This window comes from Podarcis filfolensis, assembly GCF_964270895.1.
Source record: "Podarcis filfolensis genome assembly, chromosome: 6".
NCBI lineage: Eukaryota > Metazoa > Chordata > Lepidosauria > Squamata > Lacertidae > Podarcis > Podarcis filfolensis.
The window spans coordinates 48,156,454-48,180,909 of record NC_139609.1 but is presented as its reverse complement, the minus strand read 5'-3'; the positions used below and the strand labels follow the sequence as shown (position 1 = coordinate 48,180,909).

Here is a 24,456-nt window from a genome sequence, read left to right as displayed (position 1 = left end):
GAACGTTCCAGGGTGGTTCATAACATTTCAGTTAAATACAATATATTACGTAAACCATAGAAACCTAGAAGTCTATACGTAATAACAAAGTAGTCATGAAATAGGAATGGATTCTATAAATTAGTCACCTCTCTTGGTATGAAGGAAAAGTTACATCTTAATGTTGAAAAACTATTTAAAATGGGGGGCAACTCTATTCAGTGGGATACACCAGGGGGCCATAACAGAGAAGACCAAGCTGTTGACGGAACTACAAGCAGGGCCTCTCCTGCAGATCTTAAGGCTGACAGACAGTGGGAGCAACACTGTCAAAATCCAACCAATTGCAAAAATCAGTTATACAAATAAAATGCACACTCACAACATATGCTGCTATTTAGATTTTTAGTTAACACAAAGACTCATGTGTGTCATATGACAAAAACTCGTACAATGGAGCTTAGTTTATTTTATCTCAGCAAATTTGTGTGTATTTCTATCAGTATATTCTTAATGTTATGCAAGCCCTACTATTTGAACTGTTTTCCTCATGTTTCATAGACTGCAAGCTTATGCTGGCATATTGCTTACCACAACTGTAGAGGTACATTGATGTAGGGAAGTGCAGATAGTGTATTTTCACTCATTTCTACACCTGTGTAACGTCCCTCCATCTTCATTGCCTAATCCTCTGACTGCTGCCACTCATGGTCCTGCCTGCCCCCTATCCCCCCCCCCCCGATTTATGAGTTTTTTAAAACATACGGTTGGATTCAAACTTGTAATGAGCACAGTTCTGTTCATGCTTGAGAAAGAAGGGTGGGGAGGTTATTTTTGCCAATTGCTCCTGTAGCTCCCTGTGTCCCTGGAAAGCTGCTCTGGCGAGTTGGGGAGGTGATTGTGGGGACTGCATAGAGAATCTGTAAAAATTAATCCCTTCCTCCAGTGGGGAAGCCTCTACAGGATCCTGGTTCCTTCCATAAATGGAATGAGCAAGTATGGGTCCGACCCATAGAATATTACAAGAAATAACACTACATAGCACGAACTGAACTACAGTTCCTACATTCCCCTTCTCCCTTCTGTTTTCAGTGTTTTCACTTTGACAAGTAGAATAGGGCTGCTAATTGTTTTTCATCTTGAGCTGGGAAATATCTCACCTGGGATCTAATTAAAATTCCAGAATGGGGGGTGGGGGTGGGAATGTGCCACAGAAACCCCTATCAAACTGTTATTGAGAAGTCAGTGTGCTATCTAGCAGATTATGTGCTGTGCTGCATTTGTTAACACCACCAGTTTATAAACATTTTACTAATCTCATTTGTCGGGTCAGGCTAGATCTATTGCTTAAAATGTCAATCTTCTACTGAATGCTGCCACATCTTGAATGTATTAGATCACTGCAAAAGTAGGTAATCATATGTTACTGTAATCAGGTATCCTGGTTATTTTAATGCTAATTCATCAGTTCCCATATTCAGATAACTTTACATTTACTCCTATAGAAACAAGGAAAGATCAGCGCCTTTAAACTGATGTAGAGTAAAAATAGATAGTAAAAATTGGTTACCGTCATCTGAACATAGTAATCTCGGTGACTTGTACAGCATTGAGGCACTCATCAAATTACAATAACAGAAATAGTTTTGAATGCACAGCAAATGTCAACATTTTGTAATTTTCTGAACAGGTGGAAGTCCGTTGGACAGTCCCAGAAATTTCTCCCCAAATGCACCCTCTCACTTTTCCTTCGTTCCTGCCCGTAGGTATGTATGCATGCACATTTTAGTTCTGATTTGCATGTAAAAGCTTCATGAGGCAATTCTTTTTTGCTTGTTGCTTAAAGTAATTTGGTGTTGTGTTCTTGACTGACTCACTTAACTCAATTCTCAAGAATATTTTTTTTAAAAAATATTTTTGTTGGCTTCTCATTCAGAATGTGAGACATTGCAAAAAAGCAAGCTAAAGGGGAAAAAATGAAAGAAAAAAGTACACACATGAAGACTGCGTGGCCTAGGCAAATGTTTATTATTGTGCTTATATTTGAGAAAGTGGATTCCTGTGGCTATATTTGAACATATGTGGCAGGAGATGCAAAGAGTTGTGGAGTTGGTATGCCTTGTGTTCTTCAGTGTTAGAGTGGGAGAGAAGGGGAAGTGAAAGTTATGATCACATTTCCACTCATGCTGTTTCCAGATTGGAACAGATGAAAATGGCCTTTGCCAATTCTGTTCACAGACCATATGGAGAATGCTTGTTTGAAATAAAGTGCTTTAAAGGCTACCAGCGTGGAACCCTGCCCAGTCAGCCCTTGTAAGTTATAGACAAACACTGATTGGCAAAACAGTCAGAGAATCAAAACCTACCTCTGACAGCCCATTTTTGTGGGTAAGATGCAGCTTCTGTATGTAGCTCAGGTACTTCCATAATAGCTTTTGCATTATTGGATGGCACTGATTGCTTGCCTGTTTGTTTTTTCAGGGCATAGATTTGGTCAGCAAGATTTTTTCTAGTTGTTTGGTATTAACTTTTGGGCTGTGGGGTATTTGTCATCCTGTCCCAATGGTTCATTGCACTCGAACACCTGGTTTTTTTTGCTTGCCTTTATCTTTCTATTCTGTCTACGAGTTTCCTGATACCAAGTCCTTCCTTCTCATTAGAGGGAAGACCGAGTGAGCTGGCTATTTAGAAAGAAAGTGTTTATCTTTTGATCATCTATTTCGGAAATGACTTTTTAAATATCTGGCTGCCCAAAATAACACCAGGCTATACATAATATGCTTGGATGTTTGAAGCAGCTCTCCCCCCCCCCAAAGAAAACCCTGGGTACAAGGAAAAAGGGGGAAGCAAATAATGCCAACTCCCATCCATTACTCAGTGCATCAGTGTATTTTTTCAAGGATAACTGAATAACACCCATTGCTACCCTTTGCTCATACTGCAATACATTATGCAAATGGTGAGCCTGTGCCTTGCTTCATCAATTGCTTTCCCAACTCTCTCCAGCCTACAGCAAACACACACAGTTCCGGGCACTTAAGCCATGTTGCAGTGTCTTTACAACTGTTCCTAAAGCCTGGGTCTTCCTCAGTCGCAAGTGGTCTTACTGTTTCAGCTGTTGCTAATACAGTAGTGCATTATCTCACAGGATCTGTGACTAGTTATTCACCTTCTCTCTTCCTGTGCTCACAGGAGACAGATAGTGGGAGGAGGGCCAGCTACCATAAAGGCCAGTCCTATGTCATTCACAAAATAGCTATGCTACATGAGGCAACCTACACTGGATCATGGCACATGAGACCCTTCCCCCAACTTCCACGATCCAAAAGAGTGTGAGGCAAAGCCACTTCAGTGAAACTGGGAGGCAGGGAAAACTTTGCCAGACTGGAGACTGTGCTTTTATCCTCTTTAGGTGGCATTTTTCTTCCCTCCTAAATATTTTAGTAATTGCTGGGATCAGGGGACATGATCTTCACTGCTCAACAGCTTCAAGAAAAATGCAGAGAGCAAAACCAACCCCTTTATATGGCATTTATTGACCTGACTAAGGCCTCTGAAACTGTAAATCATAATGCCCTGTGGACTGTCCTCCTGAAAATTGGCTGCCCTGATAAATTTGTGAACATCCTTCAGCTCCTCCATGATAATATGATAGCAACTATTACAGATAACAATGGCTCTCAAAGTGAACCATTGACAGTGGGGTCAGGTGTTAAACAGGGTTGTGTTATCGCCCCAACTCTTTTCATTATTTTCATTGCCATGATCCTACACATTGTCAAAGGGAAACTCCCCACCGGGGTAGAAGTCATGTATCAAACAGATGGAAAGCTCTTTAATCTGAGTAGGCTGAAAGGAAAGAGTAAAGTTACCATAACTTCCGTCATAGAGCTTCAGTATCTTAAATAACTTCGCAGAAGCTTACGAAAAGCTTGGCCTATCACTCAACATTCAAAAAAACTAAAGTGCTGCACCAGCAAGCACAAAACAACCCCTCTGCAATGCCACAAATCCAACTCAGTGGTGTAATGTTGGAAAGTGTTGATCACTTTTCCTACCTGGGCAGGGCCGACATTGATGCCAAAATCCAGCATCGCCAGAGCTCTGCGAGTGCAGCTTTCTCCCAATTGAAGCACAGAGTATTTGAGGACCATGACATTCGCAGGAGAACCAAAATGTGTGTTTACAAAGCTGTTCTACTACCAATCTTACTATATGCTTGTGTAACATGGACCACTTATAAACGCGATCTCCAACTCCTTGAAAGATTCCATTAATGGTGTCTCTGAAAATTTTTACATTTCACTTGGGAAGACAGGCGAACTAATACCAGTGTACTGGAAGAAGCAAATATCACCATTGTCGAAGCAATGATTCTTCAGCATCAACTTCATTGGACTGGTCATGTTGTTCAGAGGCCTGATTATTGTCTTTGAAGCAACTACTCTGTTCCGTAGTTAAAAATGGAAAGCGTAATGCTGGTGGTCAACAAAAGAGGTTTAAAGACTCTCTGAAGGCAAATCTACAAAAAGGTAATATAAGCACCAACAACTGGGAAGCACTGACCTGCAAGTGCTCCAATTGGAGAACAGCCTTTACCAAAGGTGTTGTGGACTTTGAAGATGCTCGAACTCAGGACGAAAGGGAGAAACATGCTAAGAGGAAGACATGTTTGGGAAACCCTCACTGTGATCCATTCCTACCCAGAAACCTATGTCCCCACTGTGGAAGGACGTGTGGATCCAGAATTGGCCTCCACAGTCACTTACGGACTCACTGTTAAGACCGTGTTCATGGAAGACAATCTTAGTCAGGCTGTGAGTGATCACCAAAGAAAAAGAATGCTTTGACATCCAGTGTGCTGCTTCACTAAGCAAATATGTTGGTTAGAATTCCTTTCATATAGGGTAATGTGCTTAGATATTTTGTTTGATACTGCCACTCTGGCTTGCTGTGTTTTGTAATAAATCTCAAGCTGTTTTATTTTGTGAATATTTATTTTGTTACTATAAAAAATCTGAGTGCTTTTAAAACCTGATAAACAAAGATGAACCATTCTCAAAATAGAGTGCTTCAGTGATATTAGAATTATGGCAATGTAAATGAAAGGATTTTTTTTTAAACTACAGAATTTTGCCACATTGACATATGCAGTTTCATTTTTATCTACAAATATAAACAAATATGCCACTCCATCTATAAAATTTCCCAGGATGATTTATAAGCATGAAAACAACAATTTATTACTTTTTCAGAAGCAGATTATGTTTATAATTCCCCCCCCCTTTTTTTTACGTACTATTTTTTTATAAAGCCATGGACACAGGGCAGACAGGTAATGGTACATCAGATATATATTATGTGGAATGTAAATGGAATGCTTTTGCATGCTACTGTCCTAGTGAGCTTATATGCTGCTATAACCCCATTTAGGCATTCTGGTGCTAACTTTGTCAATTAAAATGAGCAGCAAGTGTTTTTTTAAACATTATCTTAAAGCCTCATCCTAGATATATCTACTCAGAAGTAAGTTCTCTTGAGCAGAATTTACTTTCAGGTAACTCTGTGTCGAACTGCAAGCTTAGTGAAGTTGGTCTAGTTCTGCTGCATGATAGTATAAAATAGCTTTAAACTTATTTTTAAAAGATACTTAGTGACCAGGATTTAAAGAATCCCATGTCTTTAGCAATTTGTTTTAGTGGTGTGCAGCTTTTTATGCTGCATCCAATAATGTTCTTATTTTCCAGATCAGCATTCTGGACTGGAGCTGCAGAAGACATGCCCAATTATTTACATCCAACATGTTGTTCTGTTCTCAAAGAACTGAACATGATGAAATAACTAATCTGACAATCCCTCAGTTTCACTTGAACTTCAAAATCCATCTTTCTGCATGGCAAAGTTATTTCTAGCTCTTTTTGTTCTCTGAAAATTTCAGTAGGATATAATCTAAATGTCAGTCCAGAATATAATGTGTATTGCATTTGTGTAGTGTCTATGCAAGACACAGGGGTGTTTTCTTGTTGTGCCTAAACTGGAACATTGTGCCTCGTAGCAGTGCTAAGCTAGAGAGGACTTTGGGGACAGAAAAAAGGTTATAAATCTTTAATAGCTGTTAATAGGCACTTTTAATGATCCATTTGCCATATGAAGGCTTCTTGAAACTTCTGAGTGGCAGCTGCTCCCTCTCAAGGAGCTAAATCATACATTTCTTTTGTTAAATATATTAGCTGTACTGCATAGGTGTCTTCACATTACTTCCAGGAATGCTTTCTTCAGAGGTGGGGGGGGGTAGCATGGAGACCAGTCTATGTGGTAAGCTGGGCCATATGGGAACAGCCTACTGTATGAAGCAGTTGTAAAACAGAAGCAACTATAAGCACCTTGAATATGACAGCCACAGGAGAATCCGTCCTGAGGTTGCTAGACCTATAGCTAATGGTAGCTCTCTGTATTTCTACTTGATTTAGAAAGGGCCTCAGGATTTCTTTGAAAAATATATGTTCTAAGAGTGACCAACAGTTTCACAGAAGTTGAATTATTTTTCAGTTCAACATTCAGAGAGAATGGGCATGCAGTTGCTGTCTCAACTTTTTCTAAATAATTTTTAAAGCCCTGATTGGTTGTTCTGGTAAATCAGTGTGCAGTGTATTTGGCATACAAAGAAGCCTTCCTCCAAAATAAAATGCTGCTATTGTTTTAAACAGCATCTTACGGTGTCCTCCTAGACATATCTATCTATCTAGATACATAGAGATAGATATATAGACATATATACATGTAGATACCAGTGACATTTGAATGTCATTCTGTTTAAACAATTGCCTTAATGGGGTTGTAATTATAGCATGGATTTAGTAACTGCAGCTTAAAACATTGTGATCCTGTGCATGAAGCATGAAGACATTGTTTATTAAATGCTTGTGCTGTTTAATTCTTTAATTGTAAGAGAGATATTGGGGGTAGAAATGTCAGTTGTTTTCCTGAATCTGGTAGGTAAAATGAGATGCTTGCACCTTTCTCAAATTAGACCTGATTTTATTTTGAAACATCAAGCAGAATAAAGGTAATTCAAAAGCTTTGCAAAAGATCTGTTTGGGGCACTGTTGGTCTAAACCTTCTCCATGTGTTATAGAAAAAAAATGTGACCTGTTATTTCTAGCTAAGATAGCAGTCACAGCTTTCACATTAAATATCACAAAACTGTGTTTCACTCACTCATTTAAATTTAACTCTATTTTGTGTTCATATTTTGTGACATTGGACTCTTACTCTTTTCCTGAAGAACTGAATGCATATGTACATAGATATCTGTTTTGACTTTCCATGTTTATTCATTTTTAAACCCAGCCAGATGGGTGGGGTATAAATAATATATATATATCATTATTAAATTAAAAAGCAATAATCAGGTTGTAGCTAAGACACCAAACCAAACCTATGGCTTGCCTGTTAAAATGGTGTTGAGGGTAAGTGTAAAGAGCTTTAGTCAACATTGTATATCTGTATAGGACTCTCATGGTTTTGCATGGCACTGTAGTGCTAAATAGAAGAGCGTGATTTGTACCAACAAAAGTACTGTTTCCCAGTACCAGTGGGAAGAGCGCTGTGCTCACATTGCAGATTGTGGGGTCCTGCATAATGTTCAGCTCATGCAAGTACCCCAGTCACTATTGTCTACAATGTCAATGGGCAAGGATCAGTATGCCATGAAGAGTGGAGTTAGATTGCCCAGGTCAGATATTCAAGGGCACAAAGTAGGTGTTTGTAGTATCAAATTGCAAAATAGAAAAAGAAAAACCCTCCATATTACATCTGTTAAATTTGTGGATTATCTGAAAAGTATGATGAATGTCCTGGATATCCTGTGGAATAACTATGTAATATTGCCTTAGAAAGCCATTTGTCTTTTTTTAAAAAATCACCTTAGTTATATATAGATTGTGAAAACATACCTTTATTTAAATCAGATTATAAAGCAGATTGCTTATAGAACATCTGCCTATGGGAAATGGGGATTTTATTTTCAATAAATACCAAGTCTACAAAAATATTAATATGAGTCAGAACAGTAGATGAACTGGCCATATTTTTTTAACCACAGATTTTGTAAGTCAATGAAATGTTGTGAATTTTGAGAATCCGAAACCGTTTTTTTGGCATCCAGAATGTTATCATGGATGCCATGATAACATGATACTGAGTATGTAAAAAATGGGTTCAGGTAATTAGAGGAACTCTAAACAATTTTTCATGGGTTTGTTTGGGTGTGGGTAGTGACATTTATACCATAGGTCAACAACTGGTCATTTGTGAGCTGGATTCTCCGCTACATAATCATTTCTGTCACAGCTTCATGCCAGCTTGAAACAATTTCACGGAGAAATGAAGAGGTTGTGTTGGATAAACAAACACATTGTTAATCACCTATGGCATATGGGTTATTAAAGCAGAAGAGATCTGTTGCTTATAAACACCAGTGCAAAGTTTTAGTAATGTTGCTTGCATCTCTTTCTAGGACAGATGGGCGTCGTTGGTCCCTGGCCTCCCTCCCCTCATCTGGGTATGGAACAAACACTCCCAGTTCAACAGTTTCAGTAAGTAAATTTTCACAATGGTTAGTTAATTAGTAAAGTACTTCTAATTCTTCTTGTTTCCAATAGTTAATGGTGATTTCTACCTGTTATTTTACTACATGCATTATAACTTGTCAATTTGACAATCACTGTTTTTGTAACTCTTCTGTAGTGGGAGTTCAAAAGTATTTCAAATAAATTTCCCTCTATCAGGTTTCAAAGGACTGGCACATAATTCAGTGGAAGATTAAACATCTGCAAATCTCAAGGAGGTGTCCTAAACCATATTTATGCAGCTGATGACCTCTGAAAGACCATGACTTTAGGACTGAACCTAACCATGTGACAGAGTGTTGTATGCAAGGCATTACAGTGCCAGCACTTGCCAGTGCTAGTTAAGTTTTTCTGAAAAAGATACTGTGGAGTCCAGCGAGCTGCCTTTATTTATTTATTTATTTATTTATTTATTTATTTATTTGCTGTGTCCAACAGAATCACATGTATATGGAAATCAGTCTGACAGGGGTTAATATTTTTTCCATTGCCAAATGTGAAGTGGATGCTTAAATTTGCCACTGTACTCTGTCCTGAGTCCCTCCAGATTTGGTTTAGACTTGTCCCTTAAGAGTTTGGTAAAGAGATACCATTAGTTGAAAGCGTTGTTCTGAAGTCTTTAAGTCCTCCAATAATGCAGGGTTTTCTGAGGCACTTTGTACCTCAGGCTGAAAGTTGTTAACAGATGTTTTAATTGCCAGTTCTGCCATCTTGCACCTTTACTTAAAAGCTATTAATCCTGTGACAGTTACAGCATAGATGCAGCCACACCCTCTACCCCACATTTCCACCCTCTATCACTAAACTTTGTTTTTATGTAATTTGTCTTAAGTGAGACATTAATAACCACCCAAGAGCACGTTTCGAAAATATTATTCATAAAAAATTGCATGCTCACACAAAAGAAGAGCACTGCAATTTAGTAATCCCCCACTTTTTATGGATATCCTCGTCTTTTTATAGAAAACTTCAGTTAATTTAATATTTATACTTTTATGCCTCCCTTCATCCCATTATGATTTCAGGGTGGTGAACAAACATAAATCTTGTTACATTCAGTTGTTCAGTGCAGGGGTTGCTAGCAAGTGGTTTGATGAAACACATGAAGAAAAATGGTTAATTCTTGCAGGAATAGTTATTCACTAAAGGAATTCACCATTGACAGCTTGAAGATTCATAAGCATTTTCTTCTACCTCTTGAAACGAAAGAACTCGTGAAGTGTATTCATCTATGTTAAGTCTTGTGCCTCACATTAAGTGTTCCCTTGTATATACTTTGTTCTTAGTCATCATGTTCATCTCAGGAGAAGCTGCACCAACTGCCTTATCAGCCAACACCAGATGAACTCCATTTCTTGACAAAGCACTTCAGCACAGAGAGCATCACTGATGAGGAAGGGCGGCATTCTCCAGCAATGCGCCCCCGATCTCGCAGCCTCAGGTGAGCCTCACACTCTACTTCTGGCATCAGCAATCTGGTTCACCTGCCTAGTTTTCTGCTTCACACTTGCAAGAATAACCACTCCACTGCAGCAGCAACAAAACAGCTAAAGGAACTCCTTGTGTAAACCAAGCACAACATGGCTTCCCAGCACAGCCACATTAGAATCATGAAACCTCTCAGTTGCCGTTTTGCATCTTTTTGCTGGTACAAACTAATGATTTTTAGGATGCAGTACCCTTCACTTGAAAGTTCCCTTATGTCCCATTACTGGATAAAGAAAATGTCTTGTTTTCCCACTCTTCTAATCTGATGAGTAGTGCTGCATGTCCTGTGTTAACCTGCTTGCAGTGATGATGGTCTTGGCCCTCACTGCCAGATGGAAAAGCTCTAACTGGCAGCTGTGGTTATGCTAAAGGCTTTAATGCTCAAATGAGATCAGTACATAAGGTAATAAACACAAGCCAATATGTTGTTCCAACAAGTAACACACCCTCTGCACCTTCCTAATGAAGAACAGGACAGCCACAGCAATTAGTTCATCAAACAGCTGGAGTCCCAAGAACGGACATTCCTTTGAATGAGTTGGCTTGCATCTGCGCTGGTGTTTGTGTCCATGGAAATGGAGGTGGAGTCCAGACCCCCTCAACATCAGACTTACTCTCAGTTGCCACTCCAGAAGGGGAAGGCTCATCACTAAGAGGGAGAAGTGGTTCCATAGTAGGTGGTGTTAGGCTAAGGCTATCCAGTGCCACAGAGGTGGGACGCTTCTCCAACAACCTACTCAGCTCCTCCCTGGCATCTTAATTTCTGTCCCCCCAAGCCACTGAACCACTCATTCCCTGGGATCAGACACTTCTTACAGATGAAACACTTCTTTGTAGTTTCCCAGGCTAAAGCCAATCATGCAATATGCTTCATCACACTCATCAAGTAGTCATTTGATTTGACAAGTTTTATTTCTAATGCCAGTTTTATTGCTAGCCTGGATAGCTACTAGTATGTTTAGCTGTTCTAAGTTTTGGAGAAGAGACTCTGTTGTCCATCTATTTATTTACATCTTTAACATCTCCACTGTTCCTATGACTATTGTCCAATCTGTAGGTAGAGTACTATATTTGATTGATAAACCAGTACTAAAACATGTCAAACATTAATTTTTGTAAATTTAATCTATTGGTATTTTTTTAAAATGTAAGCTATTTTTGTTCCTATAACTTTTTCTAAAGACAGCTGATAGTGATAATTATTGTATAAATTATGCTTCTAATCCAGGGTAGTCATAAGAATCATAGGGTTGTGGAGTTGGAAGGGACCACAAAGGTCATCTGGTCCAACCCTCTGCAATGCAGGAGCCTTTTTGCCCAACATGGGGCTTGAACCCACAACCTTGCCCTCAGAGAATAAACTGAAGAGCTGGTGGAAGTTTAGTTTGTGTACTTTTTATTTTAAAAATTGCCTTCCCCATGATAGATGTAACCATTAGCTGAAATTTTATAAATTATGCTAATACTTTGTCTTTATGCTTTATACATGAAGCGTTTGTCAACATTATAGTTTACTAAATTACTATTTACATTTATGCAGGACTGGAAAAGGCAACATATAAATATAAAACCAAAAAGGGAAAACGTTGCTCTAATTTGCTATAGTTAATCAAGGAATGAAGTGTCACTTCTATCTGCATTACCTCATTTTCCCTTAAAGGCTACTTAACAATAGAATGAGTCATAGCATTACATTCTGGCTTCTGTTCTATGAAAACATAGGAAAGTTCTAGGAAAGGAAATCATGCTCTTTGTGTACCCTGTTAGAATTTAAAATATATTCTTTCAAGCAATGGTATGGTTCCTTAACATTATATTCAAGATGATCAACAGAATTTTCTTGCTGTAACACCTGGTTTACATGCCAGTATGACATATTTTAATCTCTAATCTGAGAACCAGTGTGGCGTAATGGTTAGAGGGTTGGACTATGACCTGGGAGACTAGAGTTCCAATCCCTACTCAGCCATGAAGCTCACTGGGTGACCTTGGACCAGTCAACATCTCTTAGCCTACCCTACCACACAGGGTTGTTGTGAGGATGAAACGGGGAGGAAGAGAACTATTTACACCACCTTGAGCTCTTTGGAAGAAAAAGGTGGTATATTAAATAAATAACTCTCTATTTTATCTATCCATCATGCTCAGTGGTTTCTGTGGCCTCACAGCAGACTCCTGTCTCCACAATTTTTTGGAGACAATGCAAAACTACTGGAAAATTCAAATCACATTGGGTAAAATGCCTCAATAATAATCTTCCCCCACCCTCATTTAAGGAGGAAACAGGTTACGTGAAATCTGTCCTGAAAATCAGGACCTGAGCTCATGGTTTGTTCTTCCCCATCTGAACAAACCATGAATGATAACGAAGGTTTGTTCACATCTTACAGCCCATAGTCAAGGAAAGCAAACCGCAAGCCTGGGTTTGGACAGTATGACAAGCCAATGTCTGGTTTCTTTAGTCTGGCATGGGAGAAGTGCCAGTCAGTGCTGCCAGTACTGAGCTGAGAGGACCAGTGGTCTAACCCAGTATGCTGCTAGCATGTAAATTCACTTTCAGTTTAGAAACTTTAATCATCCTTTTATACAACGAACTCAAAGTAACTCAAATTAACTTCATAGCACATATTTTAACAACTCTGTTTTCTAACAGCTCAGAAACCAGTGTTCCTTTCCCCAGCTGGTTAAATAATTGAGTCTTTACTGTTCGTGAATTTTCAGTGTAAATATGCACACAAGTACACACTATTTGTTTGTGCATAGTTGGTCTCACACAGATGACTGAGATTGCAAAAGAAAATCCTAATAATATTCCAACCTATACTGTACTTAACTAAGGGGTGGGCATATTCTTTCTTCAGCAATAGCAGCATTGCTGTTGTTTATATTTGCCCAAGGTAGCAAGAGAGAAACTTTGGTAAAGGATATACCTTAACCACTGATGTTGCACACATTCATGTGTAATTACATCAGTGTAGTGATGACTGTAGTTTGCACATATGGCACAATCACACTACCTACCATTTCAACCACATTTTTTAACATTCTTAACTTTCTCCCTAGTCCTGGCCGTTCTCCAGTGTCCTTTGATAGTGAAATAGTAATGATGAACCATGTATACAAAGAAAGATTTCCAAAGGTAAGAACCATTTTCATAAATTTATTTTTCAGTCCATTTATTGAGGCACTAAGAAGAGCAGGTTTCTGATACAAAGACATTTTGCCATTCTGCAGTCTTCCAATTCTTAAGGAAAATGGCCCTGTTTATTTAAAATGAAAGTTAAAAAACAGACCCCCATCATTTTTGCAATTAATATTGAATGAAATCAAACTTATATTGCACTTATACTGAAACTGTAGATGTTATGTAAAAAATCTAGCAAAACACTGTCATCTTGCCCTCATATATGTGGGGAAACTTTTAAAGTTTTGATGACTTGTGATGCAAAACATTTGTTTTGTTTTAATGGTAAATATAAGCTCCTATCATGGTCTGCATCTGAAAGGGCCATATCATTGGTGCCATGGTTGAACTGGAAAGAAACAACACATACGGCACAGTAGAGACTGTTAAGTGCATTGTTGCATAATTTTTTGTAGGCTGGAGCATTGTTTTGCTGTTTTAAATGTAGTTAAATTATTTTACTCCTTACAAAACATGTTCTGCCAGTTGCTTTGTAGACTATTTTGTGTGTATGGAAAAACATACATATCTAGGTTAATGTGTAAGGTAAAGGTAAAGGGACCCCTGACAATTAAGTCCAGTCGCGAACGACTCTAGGGTTGCGGCGGTCATCTTGCTTTACAGGCCAAGGGAGCCAGTGTTTGTCTGCTTCCGCAGACAGTTTTTCTGGGTCATGTGGCCAGCGTGACTAAGCTGCTTCTAGCGCAACCAGAGCAGTGCATGGAAACACGGTTTACCTTCCCACCGGAGTGGTACCTATTTATCTACTTGCACTGCGTGCTTTCAAACTTCTAGATTGGCAGGAGCTGGGAAAGAGCAATGGGAGCTCACTCCGTCGTGGGGATTCAAACCACTGACCTTTCGATCAGCAAGCCCAAGTGGCACAGTGATTTAACCCACAGCGCCACCCGCGTCCCAGGTTAATGTGTAAGATAAACAAATTGCAGGAGGATCTTACCATTTTGTGGCTTTATGGACATCAACCTTCCCAAGAAGGATGTGTGGAGCCAACCACACATTTGTAGGACATTCATTAATTAGAACTTAAAGTGGTATTCAACCACTTGGAGTGGATTCGTTGACATTAATGAACATGACCAAGTTATCCATTACTTTCAGTGGGTCTATTCTGTGTAAAACGTAGTTGGATACCACCCAAAGTTTTTCTACTGCAGGACAAATAGCAACTTTGAGGAGATAGAGATGAGGGGGAAGGTTAAATTTTCTTCTTCCTCTTTACGAAAAAAAACATATCCCACTTCCTACTTCCACAGCTGCTACTCTGATCGAAATCAGGGCATGGTTATATTGAAGTAAAAACATCTAAAGGGCCAAACTACACATTGTGATAGATTCCATTTCATCTCCTCCACCTAATATGTAGTTTAGCCTGTGTATTACAACCTGTTTTACACCTAGGGTGTTCTAGTTTACTTGAACTTTATTTGTGTGCGTTCTAAATTAGTGCACCTTTCACCTAGAAATTGCTTCAACTTCATGACACTGAAGCATTCAAATTAGGAATGGTGGTGATGGAGGACAACGCTTGATCAGTCTCTGTAGCCAAAATTCCTAAACATTCAAACAAAACCCATGAGTTAGATTTGATATGTTTACTTCAGTTCAAATGTAGATATTTTCGTAGCAAAATGCTTGTAACTATTCTTCTACATTGTTTAGGCCACTGCCCAGATGGAGGAACGGCTGGCCGAGTTTATTGCATCCAGCGCACCAGAGAACGTGCTACAGCTAGCAGATGGGGTCCTAAGTTTCATTCACCATCAAGTTATTGAATTGGCCAGAGACTGCTTGGATAAATCACGTGAAGGACTTATTACTTCTCGGTACTTTTATGAGTTGCAGGAAAACCTTGAGAAGCTCCTGCAAGATGTAAGTATTTAATTCACAGGCTATCAGCTTCAGCCTGCCTTGCTGTAACCTGAAATAATTCACATGGCAACCCTCCACATAGTGCAGGCTACATCCACAAAGCACAGGGGCAAACAGAACGCACTATATAGGTGCTTCAGAGCAACACCCCACCCCAGTTAATTCAAGCCACAGCCCATCTAAGTGGAGAAGAAAACATTTGCTTCATTCAAATAGTGAGGGGATTATTTATACCTAATGTGTGAAATTCAATTTATCTGTTAGATTTAAGTAGCTTTTGATGTTATGGTTTTGTTTTATTTTGTATTTAAATTGTTTATATTTTAACTATTGGAAGGCACCCAGTGAATATTATGTAATGAGGTGTTGTGCCATAAATAAATGAGTAGAGTTTACCACATTTATTCAGATCTATATTTATTAACCTCCCATTGTTTCTGGACTGTCCTCCTACAGGAGGAGCTAATGAGATCTGAGTTGTCAGGGGGAGCTGGTACTTGTTAATCCCCCCCCCCCAAAATTGGCCACCTCTATAAAAAAAGGCATGAAGATTAGGTAGTGGGAAGAAATATATTTGGGATAAATGTTAATGTACCTGAAAGGGGCAGGATAAAGGAGAGTCTGTAGGATTCCTGTTACGAAGAAAAGCGAGACACTCCTATTTCCCCTCCTCTTCTTCCTTTGCTCTAAAAATACTGGCCTCCAGGTTTATTATGTAAATACCCTGCTGCATAGTCTACCTTCTGTTATGACTGCATACATCCCAGATTTCTCATAACAAAGTCTCTGTTTCTCACAAACTCAGGGTTCATTTTAAACCAGTCAATTGTAGAAAGAATCAGCCTTGTAGGTGTACTATATTCTTGGTTGAAGAAGAACGAATACAGTCCAGTTAAGTTAGGCACTCTTAATTCGTAGGTCTCACTGAAAGTCCTAAACATATGCTGAAATCAGTCATAGATGAAAGCACTTGATTGTGGTGGGACTGCATCTAGCATTTGTAAAATCTCCCAAACACCATTTACTACAAATGGAAATGTTGGACTACAACTCCTATCATCTCTGACCATGCTGGCTGGAATTAATGGGAGCTGGAGTCTGACAACATCAGGGGTGTGTGTGTCATGAGTTCTCGAGCCCTGCTTCATTTAGACTGAACAGTTAACCTTTTCTTCTAAAACTGTATTGTTATATAGGATTTATTTGAAAGTTTGGGGAAATGCGACTAGAATTTGATTATATTTTATGAAAACACATGAGTCAGCATTTTGGAAACAAATACTTACTATACATGCTTTGAAATTAGCTTTGTTAATACAAATTGAGAATTAAGAATTAAGAAAAGTAATAACCTTCACACTGAATTACTAGAAAGCATGAAATGCATACACGTTTGGCTTTGAAAACAAAGAAGAAACAATTGAAAAACTTGTAGATACAGCAAAGCCGCAGAGGTGTTAGTAAGTTTATATCAGTAGTTGCTTGTGTTGCCCACTTAACCTGAAATCCCGATTAAAGTTGCTGTTCTTAATAGGGTTTAAGTGCATTGGTTCTTGTATGGCTGGCTTGATCTATATCAGTATATTAGCTCAATTACAGAGTTGTGACTTGAATATCACTGCTGTTGGTCCTGCTAAACCCCAGGGGAGGACAGTGATTTTAATTTCATGCCCCAGTGGCTACAGTTAGTGACGGATGAGTCTTTCAGATAAGGGAATCACTTTGTAAATTGCCCATTGCTACCTCCAGTACATATGTCACTGGAAATGACTTCGTTTCTATAAACAAATGACACAAGCTTCAGCCCATAGCCCTTGTGGTTACCCCACCCCCTTCCCTCAAGGAGGCGGGGGGACCTGAAATGACACCCGCAACCTTCAGACAAGCATGTTGTCATTGGGAGCTGCTAATTAGATGGCATGCATCATACCAAGGGAAGGGAGGCAAACGATAGGCAGTTGTTTGGCATATAACCTATTCACTGAAGATGCAATAAAAGTGGGATGTCTTCTAAACAAGACATTTGGAGAGATGTCGAGGCTATTGTGTGAAATACGGAAACAAGAAACAACGATTTTACTAAGGACTCTGGAGCTGCAGCACTGTGCAGATATCATGGCTGAGTGGCTGCTACAAGTTGTGTTCATTTTTGTGTTTATGTAATCTTGTTTCTAACTGTTGTGTTTTTAATTTCTACATAGCTTGACTTTTCAATACTCAGAGCAAATTACAAGTTGTAGTAAAACTTTCAATCTAATTCTAGATATAGCAGTTTTTAAAGTTACTGAACGTTTTTATTAATGTAAATGGACATGATCGCATGGCAAACTTCTTAATATCTGTTTTAAATAAAGCTTGTCCTTGTTGGTCTATGAAAATTGTTTTCAGTATTTAAAATATTGGTTTCCTTTCTGAATAATCATACTACCTCATATTATGTTTCAATGAGTTTATAAATTAGGAGGAATGGTTTTTAAAAACTTTTTTTTTTTTTTTTTTACAAAATCCAAACTAAATCAATTAAAGGAATTGTACAGTTTCCTTTAATGGAATGTGAATTACAAATTCTGAAATACTTGGCAAATTTTCATTGCAATATGTATCTATATATTGCTTTAGTTTAAGAGATTTGAAATCTTTCCTGTGACATGTTGAGTGAAGGGCTTATGTACTGTGCATGCATACTCTAAACAGATATTGTAAGCAGAATTAGATCCAAATTTGTAAACAGAATTATATACCAAACAGTCATTCTAATATGTGAGCCAAATTAAGTAGTTGGTAATTTCCCCATAAACAACAGGGTGTGTATGTCTCTTCTTAAATGCATACAGTGGTCTCTGTTTACAGTTTGTGCCAATCTTATTTTTCCACATTCCTTAGTGATGCCAATGCTTTCTTACTACTTGCCACTGTATGAATTTTCATTTCTTTTCAGTGAACTTTAGCAAGCAATTTCTTTGTTGCTGGTAGTTACCTGCACATTTCTTGATTAAACGCTTGTGCCTGCAAGCTGCTAAAAAGCTCAGGTTATTTTTTTTTTGGTCCCCCATATGGTCTTTGAAACCTGTTTCTGAGTATTATTTATCATTCCAGTGAACATACCTGTAGTTATGTTTAATTTCTCTGGAATACTATGAGCTTGAAGAGTGAACTATGTCTTATATGTTCTTTGTATAGCTATTATTGTATTGAGCTAGGGTGATGGGGAAAAAACATTCTATTCTTTTCTTGTAAAATGTGCACAGAAGATTTAGTGGGCCAGCAAAATGCTGACACTCCCAGTGTTTGAATATTATGTCATCAATCAACAAATAAAAACATTCGACCGAACCAGTCCATGTGGCTTTATAATGTATAGATACTATTTGTACTATGACATTAATAATAGAATATTGATAGCATTCTGCATGCAGCTCTATAGACACCTTGTTCAGCTTACTATTTCCTTTTGGGCCTATTTTTGTGTGCACTGCAGTTTGTTTAATGTCTTCATGGAAGAATTATAAAATAGAATATCTTTGAGAGTGGAAGTGAAAAAAATAACACAAAGAAAAGTCAATGTCAAGTAAATCTTGAAATAAAAACCTGTTTTGGCATAGAAAAAAAATCAATGTATAATTAATTAACACTCTTTTTTGAAAGAAAGAAAAACCCTTTAAAAAGTTTCCAGTGATTTTACTGTGAATAAACCTTCTGCAATATTGTTTGTGAATTGGCAGAGAATATTTTAGTGTCAAAACTTTGGCAACACAGAACTTGAAAAAAGGAAAAGGCTGCCTTTCTTCTATCATGCCTTCAGTGAATTATAGCTAAATAGCTGATGATAGCTACTCTATTTGATTTATGAGGGACCAATTCTTTGTTTAAACCATGATGTGACATCCTTTCCACAGGCTCACGAGCGATCAGAGAGCTCAGAAGTGGCATTTGTTACCCAGTTGGTGAAGAAGTTGATGATAATCATTGCACGGCCAGCACGATTGCTAGAATGTCTGGTAAGTAAAAAGCGTTTTTTAGGAGGTGTAGCAATATATTGTTTGATGAGTATGAAATGTAATTCCCATGGAATCTTAACAGATTTTACCAACTGATAATGCATTCAACAATATAGGCTTTGAAAGAGCATACATTAGGAAAGACTTGGTGATTCTGTGAGAAGTACATAGTTCTATAGAAGTGCACTGGCTATTACGTTGTTTTAAGTGTTTCTCTGCAGAATAGACCTTACCAGATTTTAAGTAGTCATTATGCACAGATAATGATAATAGATGCTGAATAGAGGACCGTGCAATGACTCTTCATGTCCAGCAGGAGATTTGATTGTTCTCTCCTGGAACAGCATCATGGCAAGTCACTTTGGATAACATGGATAATTCCAAGCATGTGTTAGGCTGTGACATTGGGGAAGCTGTTTAGGATGAGAAACTGCAAGTTTTGGGATGTATTGCAAATTTATGAATGCACATAAAGGGTCTCTGTAGGTTGTGGATCATGTCCATAGAAGCATGGTGATATAGGAAAACTTGCTAAGTCTCAGAACAGATACTAACTGTGCCAACTAGTTTCATTGTTAGGAAATTTTTCCTAAAAAAAAATCCTTGTACAACATTAATTAATTAAGCACCTTAGAAATTTACATTTTAGAACTAGAGCAGGCAGTGCCCTTATAGACCATATAGTCCAATTGCAGTCTTTAAAATGCAGTATATTTCATACTTAAAGGATTCCCTTGCCAGGTGCATGTCTAGGTCTGAATTCTTCAAGGAAGCAGACTCCAGATGTTTGCTAGACACGTTTCCCGCTGCATGCTGGCCCCTACCATACTTAGACAATAGCTGTCATACTAAATGTAAGTAATGGCTGTAGTTCAGCCGAGTTGATAAGCTCCTGCAGTTAACAATATGTGAAGTCCTGTTAAAATGGGGTGCTTGAACTGAAGCAGTTAAAATCAGCTCTGGGCCTGCAGACTCCCAGGTGAGGTGGCAATCAACAGGGCACTTACATGCAACAGTAGGAGAAGTTATGGGCAAGTAGGGCAAGTATTCATCTGTGGTGAGTGTGTCCCCAAGTAGTTTCTGGGGAATCATCAGTTAATGCAGTTTATACTGCCTTAAGGTCCTCTGTCTGATTAATGTTGTAGCAGTGATCATTATCTTCCATATTTGACACACAATAAGAAAGAACATTATGTTTGTTTAGCTTTGATGCCATTGTACTTGTTGGGCCTTTTCTCTCATCTGAAATTTTATTTGTTTATTGATGTTTATGTTTGATACATGTGAGTAATGGTAACAATGCTTGCTGTGACTCCCAAGTGGGGGCTTTGAATGGTAGACAACCATTTCATATTGCAAACTGTAGTATGGAGGACTGCTGTGTATTTGCCAAAAGTCATCTTGGTGCATGGAATTTATTTATTTCATTTATAGCCCACCTGTCTGCCAGTTTACAAATCTTTGGATCCTGACTGCATTATTTGACCAGAGCTATATCTATATCTATATCTATATCTATATCTATATATATCTATATATCATCTATATATCTATCTATATCTATAGATAGATAGATATAATTTTATTAGTTTTCAATTACAAAAAATCCAATGTATGTCACATTATATCCATGCCAATGATCACAGCTATATCTAAGTATCCTATTTAACTAATAATGAACTGTGTTCATTTGCTGTTGAAAAAATAAAGCATTGTTTACTTGATTAAACATTCGTGGGAAAGTGCACTTTCAGAGTAGTACATGTGGAACAAAATGTAATGCATTTCTTCAAAAAGTTGGTCACTATGATGTGCTCATATCATGGTGCTTGTTTGTGAAGTCCATCTGAAAAGTGATATTTAAATACCATAAACAAATAAATAATTGTTCTTCTGCCATTTGACCCCCCCCCCCCAATTTCTAAACAAGGTTGCTTCTGGAAGGTTCTTAATTGGACTGGTCTTAAATTGGACTAGTTAAAATTAGGTGATAAGGTTTGCAATGTGTACCAGTTTCCTTCATTCTTTTGGAAAGAGAATGGAAGCAGGTGTATGCAGTAACATCTCAGAGATCTGAGTAATAAATTCCAAAGGCTGTTGTGACAGTCATGTAAATAATGTGACAAGATCCCAGATTATAAATACAGGGCGTTTCTAATTTAGCTGTTGCTCTAGTATCCAACCTCTTTTATATATCCATAATTTTTGTGGCTCCCTTTACTATACCATGTAATCCTAGTGATAGTTTCGCATTATCTATTATGAATATAAAATTTAGTAGTAGGTGTCTTACTCTCACTACTATTGATTTCTTGTAACAAAACAGCATCTGGTTTTATTTGCCTTAACCTTATGAGCACCGTAGACAGATAGATGAACTCTTAAATGCCCAGAATCGATTACTTCAGGTTGTTTCCTACAAAAGATACACTTCCAGCAATGTGATTGACTTCTAAAATAAAATTATTGAACATATTAATCATTTACTTGTGCACTTCTAAAAGCTGTGGTTTTTTATATGGGGGTTTTAAATTTGCACAAATCTGCTGGATTAATCTCTTCATTCTTTCCTTGATTTTTGTCAACTACTCACTTTATTGTGATATACTGTATTGTCATTTTTCTTCATCCTCAGATATCTTTTCTCATCATGAATCTTGGGTTATGGGATTTATACAGATTTTTAGTGCAATATAGACTCCTAGTATTGCACTGTATATTATGTCCTAACAGTCCTTTTATGGGTTTTGTGCACCACCCTTTTTTCTTGTTGGCTTATGCTTTCAGATTAAACACTGCAGTTTGAGGTCAGTTGTAGGTACATTTCTCAGTGGATAGAGCACTGCTAAAGATGGGCCTGGACTAAAATCCCATCTCAGCCTGCTACACTTCCTGCAAAGGCTTGGACAAGCTACATTTATGTAACTGTTCCCCATCCACAGAATGGGAATGAAAGGGCTTGTTTTGTCTCTTTCCTTTCTAATTATTGGGAATAGGGTGATAAATGAATGTTACCGTGATTATGAAAAGATAAAATGTCAAGCTCACATTATTTGCTCTCCCTGCTTATTATGCTAGGAAATCCTCGATGTGATGTTATAATTCTGATGTGTATAATCACTTCTTCCTCCTGCCCCTTTTCTGTGTTGCCTTAAATTTTCCAGAGTAAAAAAATCATAGTAATCCCCAATAATCGTTGACTGGGGTTGTTTTTTTACACAAGGCAATATACAGTCTTATTGCTGTGCATATTGTACCAGTGTGAGATGAGCTGTTGGCTGTTGAATCCAGTTCATAACTTGAATGTAGAAGGACCCACATGTTTAAAGTGTTTGTAAATGGCGTCTTTATTCTTATCATTCTTAAAATATCTCACCACCCAGAGTTATAGTCTTTTGCTTTGGGAACCAAATTAACCACTCTCCTCTTGTATTCTTGTGCTTTAGGAGTTTGATCCTGAAGAGTTCTACCATCTTCTAGAAGCTGCTGAAGGCCATGCCAAGGAAGGAGAAGGAATTAAATGTGACATCCCTCGTTATATTATTTGCCAGCTGGGACTCACCAGGGATCCCCTGGAGGGTGAGGACTTTCACTTTGCTTTCTTAGGACTATATAGAGCACAAGTAGGTTAAGAAACAGAAGCCCTCCTTGTTACCTCCAGTCGCAATCCTATGCATGTCTGCTCAGAAGTAAGTTCCACTGAGTTCAATGGAACTTACTTCTGTGTTTGTGAGTATAATATTGCAAGATTAGTCTGAGGGCTGATTCACACATTAAGAAATACAGTGGTTGTGTATTAAGTGTGAGAGGTAAACTGCTTTTTTAAAAAAAATTGTTTATATACAGTAATTACATAGTGAGTGAGAGCTACAGTTAGCACCAGGTGACCACAAAGTATTTCCAAAGGTGGTTTCCTTTACGGGGTCCATGCAGTGTACACAGTAACATCATAATGTGTGGCGTGGCCCTGGGTGGCACATCTTTGTATTTTCCATCTTCAGCATTCTGTGCTCTCCAGCTTCCAGGTAGATGGTGACTTTTCTGATGTACTGTTTGCTCATCAGAATCTTTGAGATGAAATGGACACTTTTGTAAAATTGTGAAATTATCGCTTTAACCCTAAATAAACACACACGTTGCAATTAGTTTGTTTAAATGTTCTGGAGAAACTTTTGATTAAAGAATCCTGCTATGAAAAAATATTATGAACACCACCTTCTTCCACCTGATGCCTTCAGATTTTGGCCACATACTCTTGAGTATGGAGAACTGTGTGTCTTAGCTTGCATGTGGGTGAAGAAACTAGGTATGTGATCACCATATTGCATACTATTATATCCTAAGAGTGTGCATTTCTGGTTTCCCCCCAGAAATGGCCCAGCTGAACAGCTTTGATAGTCCAGACACTCCAGAGACAGATGATTCTACTGAGGGAAAGGTACTGAGTTAAAGGATCACTTTTAATCATATAATAGCAGGTCTGTAATAAAGCCACTCTGCGTTAATGGGGTATTATTAAAGTCTAAATTGTGCATGGATATAAACATTTCTGTTCATGAAGAATACCTGAATGCTCTATATTTAAAAAGGAGATTAAAATTTTAAACTCTTCTACCGCCCCCCCCAATGCATGGACATACATGATGTGTTTCAGTGAGAAACAGTAAGAATTGTTCCAGTCTTTCTCTGAATAATATCAGTAAAGAGCTACAAAAGTGTATGCTAAATTGTTGAGATAAAACAGGTAGAACAAAGTTTAAGAATAGAGATTTTAGAAGCACAGTGAAACCATTTAAAGACGCTTCCAAAGCAGAATTGGTTGTGATTGGCTTTAGACTTAAATAGATGTATTTTTAAAAGATTAACATTAAAAGGAGAGTGAAAAGTATTTCTGGTGTTTTCAGAGTCGGGGAGCCACTGTGCAAGCCAAGAAAACTCCATCTGAAGAGGAATTTGAAACAATTAAGCTAATCAGCAATGGTGCATATGGGTAAGGATACAAGATTATGTCTAGCCCTTAAAAGAAATTCATTTGAAGTCTAACCATGAGTCATAAATGACAATGATGCAGGAGATCTGTAGCTATAGCTCCTGATATTTGTACTTTAAACCCACTGCTGGGGGAAGGTAAGTTTGTCAGATTTGATTGAAACCATGCTGCCCCTCTGTGCTGTTTTCATGATCTCTCTATGCTATCCCCAGAGTAGAAACACATTCAGCCCCCTCCCAACAACTCACAACTGCTTTAAAGTTAAACAAACATATTTGAAGATCCCATATTTCACCT

The 24,456-nt window shown here is 38.1% G+C and overlaps 1 protein-coding gene across 17 annotated transcripts in view; it reads left to right on the top strand.

Moving 5' to 3' along the window:
- The window catches only part of MAST2 (microtubule associated serine/threonine kinase 2), a 150,743-nt gene that overhangs the window by 103,158 nt on the left and 23,129 nt on the right, over positions 1-24,456 (top strand). For 11 of the 17 annotated variants that reach the window (XR_014549532.1, XR_014549533.1, XR_014549536.1 and 8 more), the window contains 9 exons: positions 1,670-1,745; positions 8,498-8,576; positions 9,896-10,050; positions 13,161-13,236; positions 14,962-15,171; positions 19,068-19,169; positions 22,616-22,748; positions 23,540-23,607; positions 24,074-24,159. Coding sequence is in view for 11 of the 17 variants with exons in the window: in XM_083620184.1 (XP_083476310.1) it covers positions 1,670-1,745; positions 8,498-8,576; positions 9,896-10,050; positions 13,161-13,236; positions 14,962-15,171; positions 19,068-19,169; positions 22,616-22,748; positions 23,540-23,607; positions 24,074-24,159 (985 nt within the window). In the remaining 6 variants the exon portion in view is untranslated. Of the gene's footprint in view, positions 1-1,669; positions 1,746-5,293; positions 5,315-8,497; positions 8,577-9,895; positions 10,051-13,160; positions 13,237-14,961; positions 15,172-19,067; positions 19,170-22,615; positions 22,749-23,539; positions 23,608-24,073; positions 24,160-24,456 lie in introns of all 17 variants that reach the window. The other 6 variants (XR_014549534.1, XR_014549535.1, XM_083620182.1 and 3 more) reach the window with 1 other exon arrangement.